The sequence below is a fragment of the Oncorhynchus kisutch genome, linkage group LG30 (assembly GCF_002021735.2).
Source record: "Oncorhynchus kisutch isolate 150728-3 linkage group LG30, Okis_V2, whole genome shotgun sequence".
Taxonomy (NCBI): domain Eukaryota; kingdom Metazoa; phylum Chordata; class Actinopteri; order Salmoniformes; family Salmonidae; genus Oncorhynchus; species Oncorhynchus kisutch.
The window spans coordinates 44021371-44040053 of NC_034203.2; the positions used below are offsets into that span (position 1 = coordinate 44021371).

The window sequence follows — 18683 nt, forward strand, 5'->3', positions numbered from 1 at the left end:
TTTATGATAAAAACATCCTAAAGATTGATTTTATACTTCGATTGACATGTTTCTACGAACTGTAATAGAACTTTAGCATGGACTTGCCTGCGAGTCTTGAGTTTGGATTGTGTACTAAACGCACGAACAAAAAGGAGGTATTTGGACAGAAATGAGGGACTTTATCGAACAAATCAAACATTTATTGTGGAACTGGGATTCCTTTGAGTGCATTCTGATGAAGATCATCAAAGGTAAGTGAATATTTATAATGCTATTTCTGACTTCTGTTGACTGCACAACATAGCGGATATCTGTTTGGCTGTTTTCTTGTCTGAGCGCTGTACTCAGACTATTGCATGGTATGCTTTTTCGGGAACGCTTTTTTGAAATCTGACACAGCGGTTGCATTAAGGAGAAGTTTATCTAAAGTTCCTTGTATAACACTTGTAGTTTCATCAACATTTATGAGGAGTATTTCTGTAAATTGATGTGGCTCTCTGCAAAATCCCCGGATGTTTTGGAACTACTGAACATAACACGCCAATGTAAACTTTATCGAACAAAACATACATGTATTGTGTAACATGAAGTCCTATGAGTGTCATCTGATGAAGATCATCAAAGGTTAGTGATTCATTTAATCTCTATTTCTGCTTTTTGTGACTCCTCTCTTTGGCTGGAAAAATGGCTGTGTTTTTCTGTGACTAGGTGCTTACCTAACATAATCGTTTGGTGTGCTTTTGCCGTAAAGCCTTTTTGAAATCAGACACTGTGGTTGGATTAACGAGAAGTTTATCTTTAAAATGGTGTAAAATACTTGTATGTTTGAGGAATTTAAATTGTGAGATTTCTGTTGTTTTGAATTTGGCGCCCTGCACTTCCACTGGCTGGTTGTCAAGGCGGGACGCTAGCGTCCCCAATATCCCAGAGAGGTTTTAACCTTGCAGAGGTCTCTGATCTGGAGGATGTCACTCTTGTTCCCGCCGTTATAGATCCTCTCTCTCTCCGCCGCCACGTCCTCGTCCTCATCTTTAGGAGGGGGCCCTCGGAAGTCTGATAACCTGGAGGGGAGAATTGATTGATTGATTGAATGATTGATTGATCAAAACAACCCCTTTTCACACCGAATGTACGTAGAGTTTGAGATAAGCGTGGTTCTAACTTGAATGACCCACTAAATTAGGTCCATTTTCAGTGTAAATGGGATTTTAGTTTCCTATTGTGCAAAGACGGATAAAAAATATATATCCTTCCACACGGTGATATTGGAGCTAGTTCCTCACCAGTGGTCGAGGAAGAAGCGGTACTCTATGAGGATAGTGAAGAGGAAATAGACACATCCCTCTATAGCCATGAAGACCAGGTTCTTCCCTACAAAGTCCCATTTGAACGGATCCATGGCACGGTCCTCACCTGAAACACAACATGGGACAATGTACCAGGTCTTGACCCTCAGAAGAGTTGGCACAAACAGATCCTGGTTACCAGGCTAAAGACGGGCCCAAATGAATAGGCTGGGTGTGGAAGTGTTGTAGGCTGGAGGAGGGTTAAAGAATAGATGAGTGTGGAGGTGTTGTAGGCTGGAGGAGGTTTAAAGAATAGATGAGTGTGGAGGTGTTGTAGGCTGGAGGAGGTTTAGAGAATAGATGAGTGTGGAGGTGTTGTAGGCTGGAGGAGGGTTAAAGAATAGATGAGTGTGGAGGTGTTGTAGGCTGGAGGAGGGTTAAAGAATAGATGAGTGTGGAGGTGTTGTAGGCTGGAGGAGGGTTAAAGAATAGATGAGTGTGGAGGTGTTGTAGGCTGGAGGAGGGTTAAAGAATAGATGAGTGTGGAGGTGTTGTAGGCTGGAGGAGGGTTAAAGAATAGATGAGTGTGGAGGTGTTGTAGGCTGGAGGAGGGTTAAAGAATAGATGAGTGTGGAGGTGTTGTAGGCTGGAGGAGGTTTAAAGAATAGATGAGTGTGGAGGTGTTGTAGGCTGGAGGAGGTTTAAAGAATAGATGAGTGTGGAGGTGTTGTAGGCTGGAGGAGGTTTAGAGAATAGATGAGTGTGGACATGTTGTAGGCTGGAGGAGGTTTAGAGAATAGATGAGTGTGGAAGTGTTGTAGGCTGGAGGAGGTTTAAAGAATAGATGAGTGTGGAGGTGTTGTAGGCTGGAGGAAGTTTAAAGAATAGATGAGTGTGGAGGTGTTGTAGGCTGGAGGAAGTTTAAAGAATAGATGAGTGTGGAGGTGTTGTAGGCTGGAGGAGGAACCATAGAGATTCAACACTAGCTATGTTGTGCTCACCAAAGTGTGCATAGACATCAGTCACCGCCTGGTTCATAGCCATGTCAATCAGCCCCCGGCCCAGACAGAAGTGAGGGAAGACCAGGAGGCCTTTCTTCAGCCACTCATTGAACTCTAACAAGGCCTGGGGAGCACAACAACAATACAATAAATAACAACAACATCAACACAACAAATAACACAATAAACAACAATGACAATGCAATAAACACAATAAATGACAACAACAAAATAAACAACAACAACAAAATAAACAACAACAACAGCAACACAACAAACAACAACACAATAAACAACAAACAAAAACACAATAAACAACAAAGTAAACAACAACAACACAACACAATAAACAACACAACAAACAACAACGCAATAAACAACAACAGCAACACAACAAAAAACAACATCAACACAACAAACAGCAACACAATAAACAACAACAATACAGTAAACAACAACAATACAATAAACAAGAACAACATCAACAACACAATGAACAACAACAATACAGTAAACAACAACACAATAAACAACAACAATTAAACATGACTTGCTCCCTCTCTCTTTCTCTCTCATCCACAATCTGCCTCTCCCTCTCTCTCTCTCTCTCATCCACAATCTGCCTCTCCCTCTCTCTCTCTCTCTCCCCCATCCTCACCCGGTTGTTCTCGAACAGTTCCAATATGAAGGTGAGGGCGCTGCTGTTGATGCCGATGAACAGGTTGATGCAGGACAGAGAGACGTAGGCTGTACTGGGGATGTTAAAGATGTATGACATGGGGTACATCATGGGGGTTACTGACCACCTAGATAGATAGATAGATAGATAGAGAGAGAGAGAGATTTAGGATGTCAAAAGTGGGTTTGGGGCCTCCCGGGTGGCGCATCGCAGTGCTAGCTGTGCCACCAGAGACTCTGGGTTCGAGCCCAGGCTCTGTCGCAACCGGCCGCGACCGGGAGGTCCATGGGGCGACGCACAATTGGCCTAGCGTCGTCCGGGTTATGGAGGGTTTGGCCGGTAGGGATATCCTTGTCTCAACGCGCAGGTGTAGGTGTACAGTGTTTCCTCCGACACATTGGTGCGGCTGGCTTCAGGGTTGGATGCGCGCTGTGTTAAGAAGCAGTGAGGCTTGGCTTGGTTGGGTTGTCCTCTCGACCTTTGTCTCTCCCGAGCCCGTACGGGAGTTGTAGCGATGAGACAAGACAGCAACTACTAATAATTGGATACCACGAAATTGGGGAGAAAAAGGGGGTAAAAAAAGGGAAGGGGGTTTGAAGCAGAGCATCGGAGAGGTCCCACAAAGTCTTCATAAGCAGCACACAGAAGCTTCCCAAATCATATGTCTAGTACTCACCCATACAGGAAGAGCAGGAGAACGAGGGCTGGCAGGTTGGTGGGTGAGGTGTAACACTTCTTGTCGAAGGCCACAAAGATCCCCACCACCATGGCTGTACTGAGAGAGTAGTTCATCTGGCGAGACCGGAGATGGAAAATATGGAAAACATTTCAATTGATGAAATCCGGGTGAAACAAGTCACTGACACGTCCAGGTCAATCAGATTCCAATTTAAATGGCCACCAGGGGCACAACTGTGATGGCTTTATACCTAAAAAATACTTATTCAGACTTGCCCCAAGGCCCAGCTGTATGTACAAGCACTTTTGTCACAAATAACGATATAAAAAAAAGGGCTTCATAAGTAACAGTTTATTGATTCATTGAAAGACGTACCATATCCCAGAAGAAGTTGGCTAACCAGTAGACAAGGGGGCTGACCCCGCTGACGAACTGGAGGTGTTTGGCCTTAGTTACTCTCTCCTGGATCAGGTAGAGGACAAACGAGGCTGGGATGAAGGACATGGCAAAGATCACACAGATAGCTGTCACGGCATCTACTGATGTCTTCAACCTGGAAGAGGAGAGAGAGACAGACAGGTTAGATAACAGATAGCTGTCACGGCGTCTACTGATGTCTTTAACCTGGGAGAGGAGAGAGACAGACAGGTTAGATAACAGATAGCTGTCACCCCGTCTACTGATGTCTTCAACCTGGAAGAGGAGAGAAACAGACAGGTTAGATAACAGAGAGATGGTCACCCTAGGGGACAGACAGGTTAGATAACAGAGAGATGGTCACCCTAGGGGACAGACAGGTTAGATAACAGAGAGATGGTCACCCTAGAAGACAGACAGGTTAGATGGTCACCCTAGGGGACAGACAGGTTAGATTGTCACCCTAGGGGACAGACAGGTTAGATGGTCACCCTAGGGGACAGACAGGTTAGATGGTCACCCTAGGGGACAGACAGGTTAGATGGTCATCCTAGGGGACAGACAGGTTAGATGGTCACCCTAGGGGACAGACAGGTTAGATGGTCACCCTACAGGACAGACAGGTTAGATGGTCACCCCAGAGGACAGACAGATTAGATAACAGAGAGATGGTCACCCTAGGGGACAGACAGGTTAGATAACAGAGAGATGGTCACCCTAGGGGATAGACAGGTTAGATAACAGAGAGATGGTCACCCTAGGGGACAGACAGGTTAGATAACAGAGAGATGTTCACCCTACAGGACAGACAGGTTAGATAATAGAGAAACAAACACAAAGCCCACAAGCTATAGGGGAAAGGGGATGCCTAGTTAGTTGTACAACTGAATGTATTCAACTGAAATGTGTCTTCTGCATTTAACTCTGAATAAGAGGGGTGCGGGGGGCTGCCTTAATCCACATCATTGGCGCCCGAGGAACAGTGGGGTTAACTTTCTTGCTCAGGGGCAGAACGACAGATTTGTACCTTGTCAGCTCGGGGATTTCGATCCAGCAACCTTTTGGTTACTGGCCTAATGTTCCTACCCGACAGGCTACCTGCCGCCCCTAAAAAACTCTACGCGATGAATCAACTGGCAAAATCCTCTTCATGACCCCTGATGGGATAAAGAATTGAATTGGCTCAGCACAAGCCTGTGATTAGTTCTCGTGTTGTTTTCAAAGAGGGAACCAGTGTAACTTACACAGTGACTTCAGACAGCTGTTCCTTGGTGAGGTTGAGGGGGTGGTTGATGGCTGTGATGCCGTACTGCATGGGGTCAACGTTACGAGGCAGGTGAGCCCTCAGAATGGCGTTGTTGGCCACATTCATGAAGGCCACCATGGCATGCCAGCCTTTGTTGTTGTACCAGACCTGGTTAGGGGAGCAGAGGTGCGTTCAATATACAACTCATTTTTTTAAGAAAAAAAAAGGATTAGCTGGATGGGATTAGAGGTACATTCAATTTATGATGTTTTGTTGTTGTTATATTCTGAAATATGGAGTTATATACACTACCGTTCAAAAGTTTGGGGTCATTTAGAAATGTCCTTGTTTTTGAAAGAAAAGCCATTTTTTTTGTCCATTAAATTAACATCAAATTGATCAGAAATACAGTGTAGACATGGTTCATGTTGTAAATGACTATTGTGGCTGGAAATGGATGATTTGTTAATGGAATATCTACATAGGTGTACAGAGGCCCATTATCAGCAACCATCACTCCTGCGTTTCAATGGCACGTTGTGTTAGCTAATCCAAGTTTATCATTTTAAAAGGTTAATTGATCATTAGAAAACACTTCTGTAATTATGTTAGCACAGCTGAAAACTCTTGTCCTGAATAAAGAAGCAATAAAACTGTCCTTCTTTAGACGAGTTGAGGATCTGGAGCATCAGCATTTGTGGGTTCGATTACAGGCTCAAAATGGCCAGAAACAAAGAACTTTCTTCTGAAACTCATCAGTCTATTCTTGTTCTGAGAAATGAAGACTATTCAATGCGAGAAATTTCCAAGAAACTGAAGATCTCGTACAACGATGTATACTACTCCCTTCACAGAACAGCGCAAACTGTCTCTAACCAGAATAGAAAGAGGAGTGGGAGGCCCCGGTGCACAACTGAGCAAGAGGACACGTACATTAGAGAAACAGACGCCTCACAAGTCCTCAACTGGCAGCTTCATTAAATAGCACATGCAAAACACTAACAATTCCTACACTGTATTTCTGATCAATTTGATGTTATTTTATTGGACAAAAAATGATATTTTCTTTCAAAAACAAGGACATTTCTAAGTGACCCCAAACTTTTGAACAGTAGTGTACATAGCAAAACAAACACAAATAAAACATTTAAATAAAAATATTATCAGTGTACTGTTTTACAATATAATGTCTCTGGTAACATGATAATATCATACCGTGATTCAGAGGTATATGACAGCTTGTAACTAACTTACTTTGACATTGTATTCACTTTCCATGTATCTGAGGAAAGGTCCGATCTCCTGCAGCGATTTTTTTGTGTAGGGACCCTGCCGGAATTATTAAAAACAATATGGTGTAACTGAGCCAACTGTAAATCACACTCCCTTAATTCCTACCACTACTACTACACGCTCCAGCCCCCAGCCCAGGAGGCTGGGGAAAGGGAGGACAGCTCATAATAATGTCTGGAATGGATTGAATGGCATAGAAGATGTGTTTGATACCATTCCTTAAAATCCATTCCAGACATTACTATGAGCCCTTTCTCCCAAATGAAGGTGCCACCAGCCTCCTGTGCTCCAGAGCCCTGACCCACTAGGCCAGGTATGTAGTGATCAATACCCCAGTGACGTTGAGCATCTTCATCAGTTGAGAGAGGGTATCCTGGATCTGTTTAGGGCTGACTTCCAGTATGGGCAGCTGACCTCCAACAGACAGACCTCCATACCTGAGGATCAACAACACAGTCATACAGACAACACTCCAACAGACAGGCCTCCAACAGACAGGCCTCCAACAGACAGGCCCTCCAACAGACAGGCCCTCCAACAGACACGCCCTCCAACAGACAGGCCCTCCAACAGACAACCCACCAAGAGACAACCCTCCAACAGACGGCCCTCTCAGACCTGAGGATCAACGACACAGTCATACAGACAACACTCCAACAGACAGGCCTCCAACAGACAGGCCTCCAACAGACAGGCCCTCCAACAGACAGGCCCTCCAACAGACACGCCCTCCAACAGACAGGCCCTCCAACAGACAACCCACCAAGAGACAACCCTCCAACAGACGGCCCTCTCAGACCTGAGGATCAACGACACAGTCATACAGACAACCCTCCAACAGACAGGCCTCCAACAGACAGGCCCTCCAACAGACAACCCCTCCAACAGACAACCCCTCCAACAGACAGGCCCTCCAACAGACAACCCACCAAGAGACAACCCTCCAACAGACGGGCCTCTCAGACCTGAGGATCAACGACACAGACATACACACACCCCTCCAAAAGACAGGCCCTCCAACAGACAACCCTCCTACAGACAGGCCTCCCAGACCTGAGGATCAACGACACAGACATACACACACCCCTCCAAAAGACAGGCCCTCCAACAGACAGGCCTCCAACAGACAGGCCTCCAACAGACAGGCCTCCAACAGACAACCCCTCCAACAGACAGGACTCCCACAGACAACCCCTCCAACAGACAACCCTCCAACAGAAAGGCCTCCAACTGACAGGACTCCCACAGACAGGCCTCCATACAAACATATTACACAAAATCCCCCGAGACAAAAATCATAATTTCTACTAGAGGGTAAAACAGTGTATGACAAATAAGCTAAACTTAAACTGATATTTAGTTTGCTATGAGGTATGTGTAGAAAATAAATAAAAGCATACCTTTGTTCATTCACCCAGTATTTGCTCTTCAAACTGGAAATGGAAAACAAAATAATAAAATGACTATAACAGATGAACATAATCTTCAGATGACTCCTGCTGTTTGACATGGATGACTGTGTCTCGACTGGCCTGCTCGGGTCAGGTTACCGTGGTAACAATCCTACAGAGAGATCTCTCACACCCAGCAGAGGGGGAAGCGATGGAGAGTTATGGAGATGGGGGGGGGTTATGACACCTCACGCCCATTGTAAATCTAAGGCAGCAGACAAAATCCTTTGTCCTCTCAATATGGAGAACCGGCCTTAGAACATTAACATGCAATAAATGGACTTTAGGCCACAATGGTGGTAATGAAGATAGATGGAATATGAAAATTTAATGTTGTATTTGTTATGTTATTAAACATTTAAGTTATGACGTTATAACGAAAACATTGTAACTTTAAGAGTTTTCCTAACATGTACCTGATGTTTGCATACTGTACGTTGTGTAGAAAATGTCCAGATCAAAGAGAATGTTTTTGTAAAGATGAAATGTGAAGTTAGTTGTCTAAATTGGATCTGAGTAAAATCCAGACCTCCTGCCTTCGTAACTAGTTACGCCCAGAGAATTTGCCCTAAAGGTAGAAACGCCCATTACTGACCCGAGGGTATAAAACACGTGAATTAAAAATTTACATATTAGACTAAGTGACCCTGAGCTGCAGCCAAGGTCTGAGTGGTCAGAAAACCCAAAACGCAACACGAGGTTGAAGAAGACAAAAGGAACCTTTTAACAACCTATGCTACGGACGAGTAGCTGTATCGAAAGGGGGTGAATTCAAGCAGGACCACCCGGTCACCACTCTCCAAGGAATCGTGTGTCTACACTGTTTTCCTTCCCACTCTGGAACCATTCGCACGGCTGATTTAGCCCTCCTCAGAAAACATCCTTTTCAGAGTGAGGACGAGGAAACAGACCACTAAGAGAAAGGACACTGACATCGTGAGGAGAAACAGAGAGTTACACCCGGTAACCAAAGACGGACCGTCATCAAAGGAGTCGGAATTCGTTCCACGCAGAGACACCCCTGTCGGAGACCTTCAACACGTAATTACATAATTATATTCTGACCCATAAGAGCGGCAGTTCGGGGCAAGTTTAGGGTTAAAATAAGCATAGCTGACAAATGCACCCAAGTGTGTTTTTCTCTCGTGTACTCTCTCTCTTTCTCTCTCTTTTTAAATCTCCATTTTGTGTAACACGTGTCATATTGTGTTGGTCCGCTAGGGACCTGTTCATCGTACTAAGTTCTAATCAATAGCCTAGACTGTGTGTTTGTGTATGTGTATCTTATATGAGCATTTTAGCTTGTTAGCAAATAAATAATCAACTCATTTGGTGTGATACGGACTTATTTAGTGAGACTCGGTTTGTGCAGATTCCCAGATTATGCGACGTTCAGAATGAGACTGTAGAAGAAATTGATTAATTAGTGACTGTTGTAAAATTGATATTCTGATATTCTTTGAGTTCATTTGGGAAATAGAAACTCAATAAAGCCACATTTTCCCATGGTGCCCCCCGGTTAAGGAGTTATGAATTACCTGATTAATTTAATCACGTCATTATAAACCGTTAACTTCTTGGTGACATGGGGGCAGTATTGAGTAGCTTGGATGAATAAGGTGCCCAGAGTAAACTGCCTGCTACTCTGTCCCAGATGCTAATATATGCATATTATTAGTAGTATAGGATCGAAAACACTCCGTTTCTAAAACTGTTTGAATGATGTCTCTGAGTATAAAATAACTCATATGGCAGGCGAAAACCTGAGAAAAATCCAACCAGGAAGTGGGAAATCTGAGGCTTGTAGTTTTTTAAAACTCAGCCCCTATTGTAGATACAGTGGGATATGGGTTATGTTGCACTTCCTAAGGCTTCCACTAGATGTCAACTGTCTTTAGAAACTTGTTTGAGGATTCTACTTTAAAGGAGGGGCTCATGAGAGCTGTTTGAGTCAGTGGTCTGGCAGAGTGCCTTGGGCTCATGACACGTGGTCACGAGAGAGTTAGCTCTCGTTCCATTGCTTTTCTACAGACAATGGAATTCTCTGGTTGTAACATTATTGAAGATTTATGTCAAAAATATCCTAAAGATTGATTCTATACTTAGTTTGGCATGTTTCTACGACCTGAATAAAACTTTTTGAACTTTTCGTCCGAAGTTCGGCTGGACATGAACGCGCGTTTGGATTTGTTTACCAAACGCCCTAACAAAAGAGGCTATTTGGACATAAATTATGGACATTATCGAACAAATCAAACATTTATGGTGGAACTGGGATTCCTGGGAGTGCATTCTGATGAAGATAATCAAAGGTAAGTGAATATTTATAATGCTATTTCTGACTAATGTTGACTACCCAATTTGGCGGATATCTTTTTGGCTGCTTTGCTGTCTGAACGCTGTCCTCAGATTATTGCATGGTTTGCTCTTTCCGTAAAGTTTTTTAAAATCTGACACAGCGGTTGCATTAAGGAGAAGTATATCTCTAATTCCATGTGTAACACTTGAATTTTTATCAACATTTATGATGAGTATTTCTGTAACTTGATGTGGTTCTCTACAAAATCAATGCATGTTTTAGAACTACTGAATGTAACGCGCCAATGTAAATGAGATTTTTTTAAATAAATATGCACTTTAGCGAACAAAACATACATGTATTGTGTAACATGAAGTCCTATGAGTGTCATCTGATGAAGATCATCAAAGGTTAGTGATTAATTTTATGTCTATTTGTGCTTTTTGTGACTCCTCTCTTTGGCTGGAAAAATGGCTGGATTTTTCTGTGACTTGGTGGTGACCTAACAATCATTTGTGGTGCTTTCGCTGTAAAGCGTTTTTGAAATCAAACACTGTGGCTGGATTAACGAGAAATGTATCTTTAAAATGGTGTAAGATACTTGTATGCTTGGAATTTTAATTATGAGATTTTTGTTGGTTTGAATTTGGCGCCCTGCACTTTCACTAGCTGTTGGCGCTAGCGTTCCACATATCTCAGAGAGGTTAATCATTCGATGAGCAGCAGTCGTCACATCAATAATCAATACAACGTCACCACAACTGTAACAGATTGACATATAACCAGTTGACTTCTGATGTTTGACATGGATGACTGTAACTCTACCACACCTGTCTGATACAATATAATACACGTCTATGACGATGATCACAGTTGGCGGTGTATGGGCCCCTTACCTTTGTCTGATGAGGCTGGGGTAGGTTTTAACCAGGTAGTCTGTAATGTTTCTATCAGTCAGGTCCAGTAGTATATCTCCCGTAGCCTCTTTCCTCTGCAAATACATCACACACAACATATACCATCACATTGGATACATTAAAACGGTACTGGAGGAGTGGTTAGGGCTGGCTAGGGGTAATGGAGGAGTGGTTAGGACTGGCTAGGGGTACTGGAGGAGTGGTTAGGACTGGCTAGGGGTACTGGAGGAGTGGTTAGGACTGTCTAGGGGTACTGGAGGAGTGGTTAGGACTGGCTAGAGGTACTGGAGGAGTGGTTAGGACTGGCTAGAGGTACTGGAGGAGTGGTTAGGACTGGCTAGAGGTACTGGAGGAGTGGTTAGGACTGGCTAGAGGTACTGGAGGAGTGGTTAGGACTGGCTAGGGGTACTGGAGGAGTGGTTAGGACTGGCTAGAGGTACTGGAGGAGTGGTTAGGACTGGCTAGAGGTACTGGAGGAGTGGTTAGGACTGGCTAGGGGTACTGGAGGAGTGGTTAGGACTGGCTAGGGGTACTGGAGGAGTGGTTAGGACTGGCTAGGGGTACTGGAGGAGTGGTTAGGACTGGCTAGGGGTACTGGAGGAGTGGTTAGGACTGGCTAGGGGTACTGGAGGAATGATTAGGACTGGCTAGGGGTACTGGAGAACAGGTTACAGGAGGACAGGTTACTGGAGGACAGGTTATAGGAGGACAGGTTACTGGAGGACAGGTTACTGGTGGACAGGTTTCTAAAGGACAGGTTTCTGGAGGACGTGTTACTAAAGGACAGGTTACTAAAGGACAGGTGTCTGAGGACAGGTTACTGGAGGACAGGTTACTAAAGGACAGGTTTCTGGAGGACAGGTTTCCGGAGGACGTGTTACTGGAGGACAGGTTACTAAAGGACAGGTTACTGGAGGACGTGTTATTGGAGGACAGGTTACTGAGGACAGGTTACTGGAGGACAGGTTTCTAAAGGACAGGTTACTGGAGGATAGGTTACAGGAGGACAGGTTACTGGAGGACTGGTTACTGGAGGACAGGTTACAGGAGGACAGGTTACTAAAGGACAGGTTACTGGAGGACAAGTTACTAAAGGACAGGTCACTGGAGGACAGGTTACTAAAGGACAGCTTACTGGCAGACAGGTTACTAAAGGACAGGCTGAGGAGGATGGGTTACTGGAGGACAGGTTACTAAAGGACAAGTCACTGGAGGACAGGTTACTAAAGGACAGGTTACAGAGGGCAGGTTACTGGAGGACAGGTTACTGAAGGACAGGTCACTGGATGACAGGTTTCTAAAGGACAGGTTACTGGAGGACAGGTTACTGGAGGACAGGTTACTGGAGGACAGGTTACTGGAGGACAGGTTACTGGAGGACAGGTTACTGGAGGACAGGTTACTGGAGGACAGGTTACTAAAGGACAGGTTACTGAGGACAGGTTACTGGAGGATAGGTTACAGGAGGACAGTTTCCTAAAGGACAGGTTACTGGATGACAGGTTACTGGAGGACAGGTTACTAAAGGACAGGTCACTGGAGGACAGGTTACTAAAGGACAGGCTGCTGTAGGACAGGCTGCTGTAGGACAGGTTACTAAAGGACAGGTTACTGAGGACAGGTTACTAAAGGACAGGTTACTGAGGACAGGTTACTGAGGACAGGTTACCGGAGGACAGTTTACTAAAGGACAGGTTACTAAATGACAGGTTATTAAGGACAGGTTACTGGAGGACAGGTTACTGGAGGACAGGTTACTGGAGGAGAGGTTACTGGAGGACAGTTTACTGGAGGACAGGTTACTGGAGGACAGTTTACTGGAGGACAGGTTACTGGAGGACAGGTTACTGCTGTAACATATAAGAAACATCCAGTAGACACAGAGAACAGTCAGTATACTGACCTGCATAGGGGGCAGCCCCCCAGCTCCGATTGGACAGATGGGTAACATAGTCAGCTTCTTATTGGTGCTGCACTGGCAGGAAGGGGAGGGGTTTAGCGGGTGCCACTCAGGGCTCTGCAGGATGTTATTGGCTATTGAAGAAACCGCAGGTGTCTCCCAGCCCAATGTCTCGTTCTCACAGGGCAGGTTTCTGTATGGACGAAGCAAACACACACACACGCACGCGCACGCGCACGCGCACACGCACACACACACAATACATTATCAGAGATCTTGGTGATTTATAGTTAGTAGAGTAGAGGGAGATTTCAGAATATTAGTCTTCAACCTAGAGCGGCTGGTACTCACTGTAGAGGGCTTCCTGCCATACAGCGAGTGCCAAGGCCAGGGGGGTTCAGCAACACCTTGGTGAAATGTCTCATCTGGTTGTTTTCCAGTCGCTCGTTACTGAGAAACGGAGGAAGAAAGAGAAGAAGAACAGGTTGAAGACCAGGGTCATGACCTACTGGTTAGATACCTAATATAATGTCATGAGAACAGGAAGACCAGGGTCATGACCTCCTGGTTAGATACCTAATATAATGTGATGAGAACAGAAAGACATGGGTCATGACCTCCTGGTTAGATACCTAATATAATGTGATGAGAACAGGAAGACATGGGTCATGACCTCCTGGTTAGATACCTAATATAATGTGATGAGAACAGGAAGACCAGGGTCATGACCTCCTGGTTAGATACCTAATATAATGTGATGAGAACAGGAAGACATGGGTCATGACCTCCTGGTTAGATACCTAATATAATGTGATGCATCTGTAAGCACAAAACAGTTCAGGTGGCTGGTCCAAGACCATGAGATCAGGACCAGCCAGGATCAGAGTATTCAGACATTGAGATTAAAATCCTGTGTTGAGTTCTCTTGATGAGTTGCCTGTATATCATTCTCCGTACTGCGAAAGACTAACCTGAAGAAAGTTAGCTGCTTTCCATACATCCAGGGAGTGAGGATGAGGGGGGGGTACTCTCCGAACGGAGGCACGATCATGGTGAAGATCAGGGCTATCAGGACGAAGCTAGCAGGCAGGACGATCTGGGGACACGAAACCATTCACACTATTACTCAAAGGGATACCATCCCAGTTTTACTCTGACCTTATGTGACCTGACCTGGTATAATATTCTAACTCTGAATAACAAACCATCCCCTAGCCCCTAGCCCCTGACCAGCAGGGCCAGGAAGTGCTTTATGACCAGAATACCTTCCCATCTATATTTTATCCATCCCTCCCTCCCACCACCCATCCCTCCATCCCTCCACCCCAACATCCCTCCCTCCCTCCCACCACCCATCCCTCCATCCCTCCACCCCAACATCCCTCCCTCCCACCACCCATCCCTCCATCCCCCCCCCCACACCATCCCTCCCTCTATCTAGTTGTAGTCCAAAACCTGTGCGAGGAAGTCTTTGTATGATCTGGTAGCATGGTGAAACCTCTTGACCAGCAGGGCCAGAAACTGCTTCATGACCAGATCGGCTCCTTTGACCTGACTCGACCCTTTCCCTGCGCTGTCGTCGTCATGGTTACCCCCACCGTTGGCCTGCTTCAGACCGTTAGCCTCTGTGTAAAGTAGGAGAAGACAGTCATTAGGAAGTGGATATATTTGCCCGGCAGGTTCAAAGGTTAAGGTTTAGGCATAGGGTTCCTCAAACTGTGTTAGCTTGCTTAGCTTGCTGAGCTAAAGCATTAGCTCAGGAAAGATAGTCTCGCTTGGTCTGACTTACATGCTTAGACAAAGTGATACTTTGAGTCTTGTCTTGTCAGACTAAAGGCACCAACCATTTAAATGTCTCAAAGTGATACTTTGAGTCTTGTCTTGCCAGACTAAAGGCACCAACCATTTAAATGTCTCAAAGTGATACTTTGAGTCTTGTCTTGTCAGACTAAAGGCACCAACCATTTAAATGTCTCTAGGCAAGCGCCTGGTGTGAAAACAGGCTTAGTGGCGGATTCTAACCTTCAGGTTCACCCTCCTCCACACCAACTTTACTGCAGCTTTTGGTTCTCTTCAGCAACATCCACTGTTCTATGGTAGGGTGGTCCACAGTTCACAGCACAAGACAACACAACACAAGACATCAAAACACCTCACAACACCATGACACTTCACAACAACAACGTCATCGTCGACAACAACAACACAACAGAAACGACTTAAAAGAGGAACATTCATAAGTTGGAAAAAGAAGGTAGGAAGTAGATTGGAGAGGAGTAGACTGTAGGGACAGAGGAGTAGACTGTAGGGACAGAGGAGTAGACTGTAGGGACAGAGGAGTAGACTGTAGGGACAGAGGAGTAGACTGTAGGGACAGAGGAGTAGACTGTAGGGACAGAGGAGTAGACTGTAGGGACAGTGGAGTAGACTGTAGGGACAGAGGAGTAGGCTGTAGGGACAGAGGAGTAGACTGTAGGGACAGTGGAGTAGACTGTAGGGACAGTGAGTGTGATAGATTGGAGAGGAGTAGACTGTAGGGACAGTGAGTGTGATAGATTGGAGAGGAGTAGACTGTAGGGACAGTGAGTGTGATAGATTGGAGAGGAGTAGACTGTAGGGACAGAGGAGTAGACTGTAGGGACAGTGAGTGTGGTAGATTGGAGAGGAGTAGACTGTAGGGACAGAGGAGTAGACTGTAGGGACAGAGGAGTAGACTGTAGGGACAGAGGAGTAGACTGTAGGGACAGTGAGTGTGGTAGATTGGAGAGGAGTAGACTGTAGGGACAGAGGAGTAGACTGTAGGGACAGAGGAGTAGACTGTAGGGACAGAGGAGTAGACTGTAGGGACAGAGGAGTAGACTGTAGGGACAGAGGAGTAGACTGTAGGGACAGTGGAGTAGACTGTAGGGACAGAGGAGTAGGCTGTAGGGACAGAGGAGTAGACTGTAGGGACAGTGGAGTAGACTGTAGGGACAGTGAGTGTGATAGATTGGAGAGGAGTAGACTGTAGGGACAGTGAGTGTGATAGATTGGAGAGGAGTAGACTGTAGGGACAGTGAGTGTGATAGATTGGAGAGGAGTAGACTGTAGGGACAGAGGAGTAGACTGTAGGGACAGTGAGTGTGGTAGATTGGAGAGGAGTAGACTGTAGGGACAGAGGAGTAGACTGTAGGGACAGAGGAGTAGACTGTAGGGACAGAGGAGTAGACTGTAGGGACAGAGGAGTAGACTGTAGGGACAGAGGAGTAGGCTGTAGGGACAGAGGAGTAGACTGTAGGGACAGTAGAGTAGACTGTAGGGACAGTGAGTGTGGTAAATTGGAGTGGAGTAGACTTTAGGGACAGTGAGTGTGGTAAATTGGAGAGGAGTAGACTGTAGGGACAGTGAGTGTGATAGATTGGAGAGGAGTAGACTGTAGGGACAGAGGAGTAGGCCAGTTTCTGGCCCTGCTGGTCAAGGACCATATCACCTCCACCCTACCTGACACCCTAGACCCACTCCAATTTGCTTACCGCCCAAATAGGTCCACAGACGATGCAATCTCAACCACACTGCACACTGCCCTAACCCATCTGGACAAGAGGAATACCTATGTGAGAATGCTGTTCATCGACTACAGCTCGGCATTCAACACCATAGTACCCTCCAAGCTCGTCATCAAGCTCGAGACCCTGGGTCTCGACCCCGCCCTGTGCAACTGGGTACTGGACTTCCTGACGGGCCGCCCCCAGGTGGTGAGGGTAGGCAACAACATCTCCTCCCCGCTGATCCTCAACACTGGGGCCCCACAAGGGTGCGTTCTGAGCCCTCTCCTGTACTCCCTGTTCACCCATGACTGCGTGGCCACGCACGCCTCCAACTCAATCATCAAGTTTGCGGACGACACAACAGTGGTAGGCTTGATTACCAACAACGACGAGACGGCCTACAGGGAGGAGGTGAGGGCCCTCGGAGTGTGGTGTCAGGAAAATAACCTCACACTCAACGTCAACAAAACTAAGGAGATGATTGTGGACTTCAGGAAACAGCAGAGGGAACACCCCCCCATCCACATCGATGGAACAGTAGTGGAGAGGGTAGCAAGTTTTAAGTTCCTCGGCATACACATCACAGACAAACTGAATTGGTCCACTCACACAGACAGCATCGTGAGGAAGGCGCAGCAGCGCCTCTTCAACCTCAGGAGGCTGAAGAAATTCGGCTTGTCACCAAAAGCACTCACAAACTTCTACAGATGCACAATCGAGAGCATCCTGGCGGGCTGTATCACCGCCTGGTATGGCAACTGCACCGCCCTCAACCGTAAGGCTCTCCAGAGGTTAGTGAGGTCTGCACAACGCATCACCGGGGACAAACTACCTGCCCTCCAGGACACCTACACCACCCGATGCTACAGGAAGGCCATAAAGATCATCAAGGACATCAACCACCCGAGCCACTGCCTGTTCACCCCGCTGTCATCCAGAAGGCGAGGTCAGTACAGGTGCATCAAAGCTGGGACCGAGAGACTGAAAAACAGCTTCTATCTCAAGGCCATCAGACTGTTAAACAGCCACCACTAACATTGAGTGGCTACTGCCAACACACTGTCAATGACACTGACTCTACTCCAGCCACTTTAATAATGGGAATTGATGGGAAATGATGTAAATATATCACTAGCCACTTTAAACAATGCTACCTTATATAATGTTACTTACCCTACATTATTCATCTCATATGCATACGTAGATACTGTACTCTATATCATCGACTGCATCCTTATGTAATACATGTATCACTAGCCACTTTAACTATGCCACTTGGTTTACATACTCATCTCATATGTATATACTGTACTCAATATCATCTACTGTATCTTGCCTATGCTGCTCTGTACCATCACTCATTCATATATCCTTATGTACATATTCTTTATCCCCTTACACTGTGTATAAGACAGTAGTTTTTGGAATTGTTAGTTAGATTACTTGTTCGTTATTACTGCATTGTCGGAACTAGAAGCACAAGCATTTCGACTACACTCGCATTAACATCTGCTAACCATGTGTATGTGACAAATAACATTTGATTTGATTTGATTTAGGGACAGTGAGTGTGGTAGATTGGAGAGGAGTAGACTGTAGGGACAGAGGAGTAGACTGTAGGGACAGAGGAGTAGACTGTAGGGACAGAGGAGTAGACTGTAGGGACAGAGGAGTAGACTGTAGGGACAGAGGAGTAGACTGTAGGGACAGAGGAGTAGGCTGTAGGGACAGAGGAGTAGACTGTAGGGACAGAGGAGTAGACTGTAGGGACAGAGGAGTAGACTGTAGGGACAGAGGAGTAGACTGTAGGGACAGAGGAGTAGGCTGTAGGGACAGAGGAGTAGACTGTAGGGACAGTGGAGTAGACTGTAGGGACAGTGAGTGTGGTAAATTGGAGTGGAGTAGACTTTAGGGACAGTGAGTGTGGTAAATTGGAGAGGAGTAGACTGTAGGGACAGTGAGTGTGGTAGATTGGAGAGGAGTAGACTGTAGGGACAGTGAGTGTA

General features: G+C 45.8%; 1 protein-coding gene across 1 annotated transcript in view; it reads right to left on the bottom strand.

The window, feature by feature from the left end:
- The window catches only part of LOC109884498 (retinal-specific phospholipid-transporting ATPase ABCA4), a 108962-nt gene that overhangs the window by 16940 nt on the left and 73339 nt on the right, over window positions 1-18683 (bottom strand). Inside the window, 16 exon segments of the mRNA XM_031809885.1 lie at window positions 923-1043; window positions 1266-1395; window positions 2270-2393; window positions 2928-3075; window positions 3625-3740; window positions 4003-4180; window positions 5289-5458; window positions 6545-6619; window positions 6915-7020; window positions 7984-8016; window positions 11230-11324; window positions 13154-13343; window positions 13502-13600; window positions 14122-14246; window positions 14606-14775; window positions 15173-15241. Coding sequence (XP_031665745.1) covers window positions 923-1043; window positions 1266-1395; window positions 2270-2393; window positions 2928-3075; window positions 3625-3740; window positions 4003-4180; window positions 5289-5458; window positions 6545-6619; window positions 6915-7020; window positions 7984-8016; window positions 11230-11324; window positions 13154-13343; window positions 13502-13600; window positions 14122-14246; window positions 14606-14775; window positions 15173-15241 — 1949 coding nt within the window.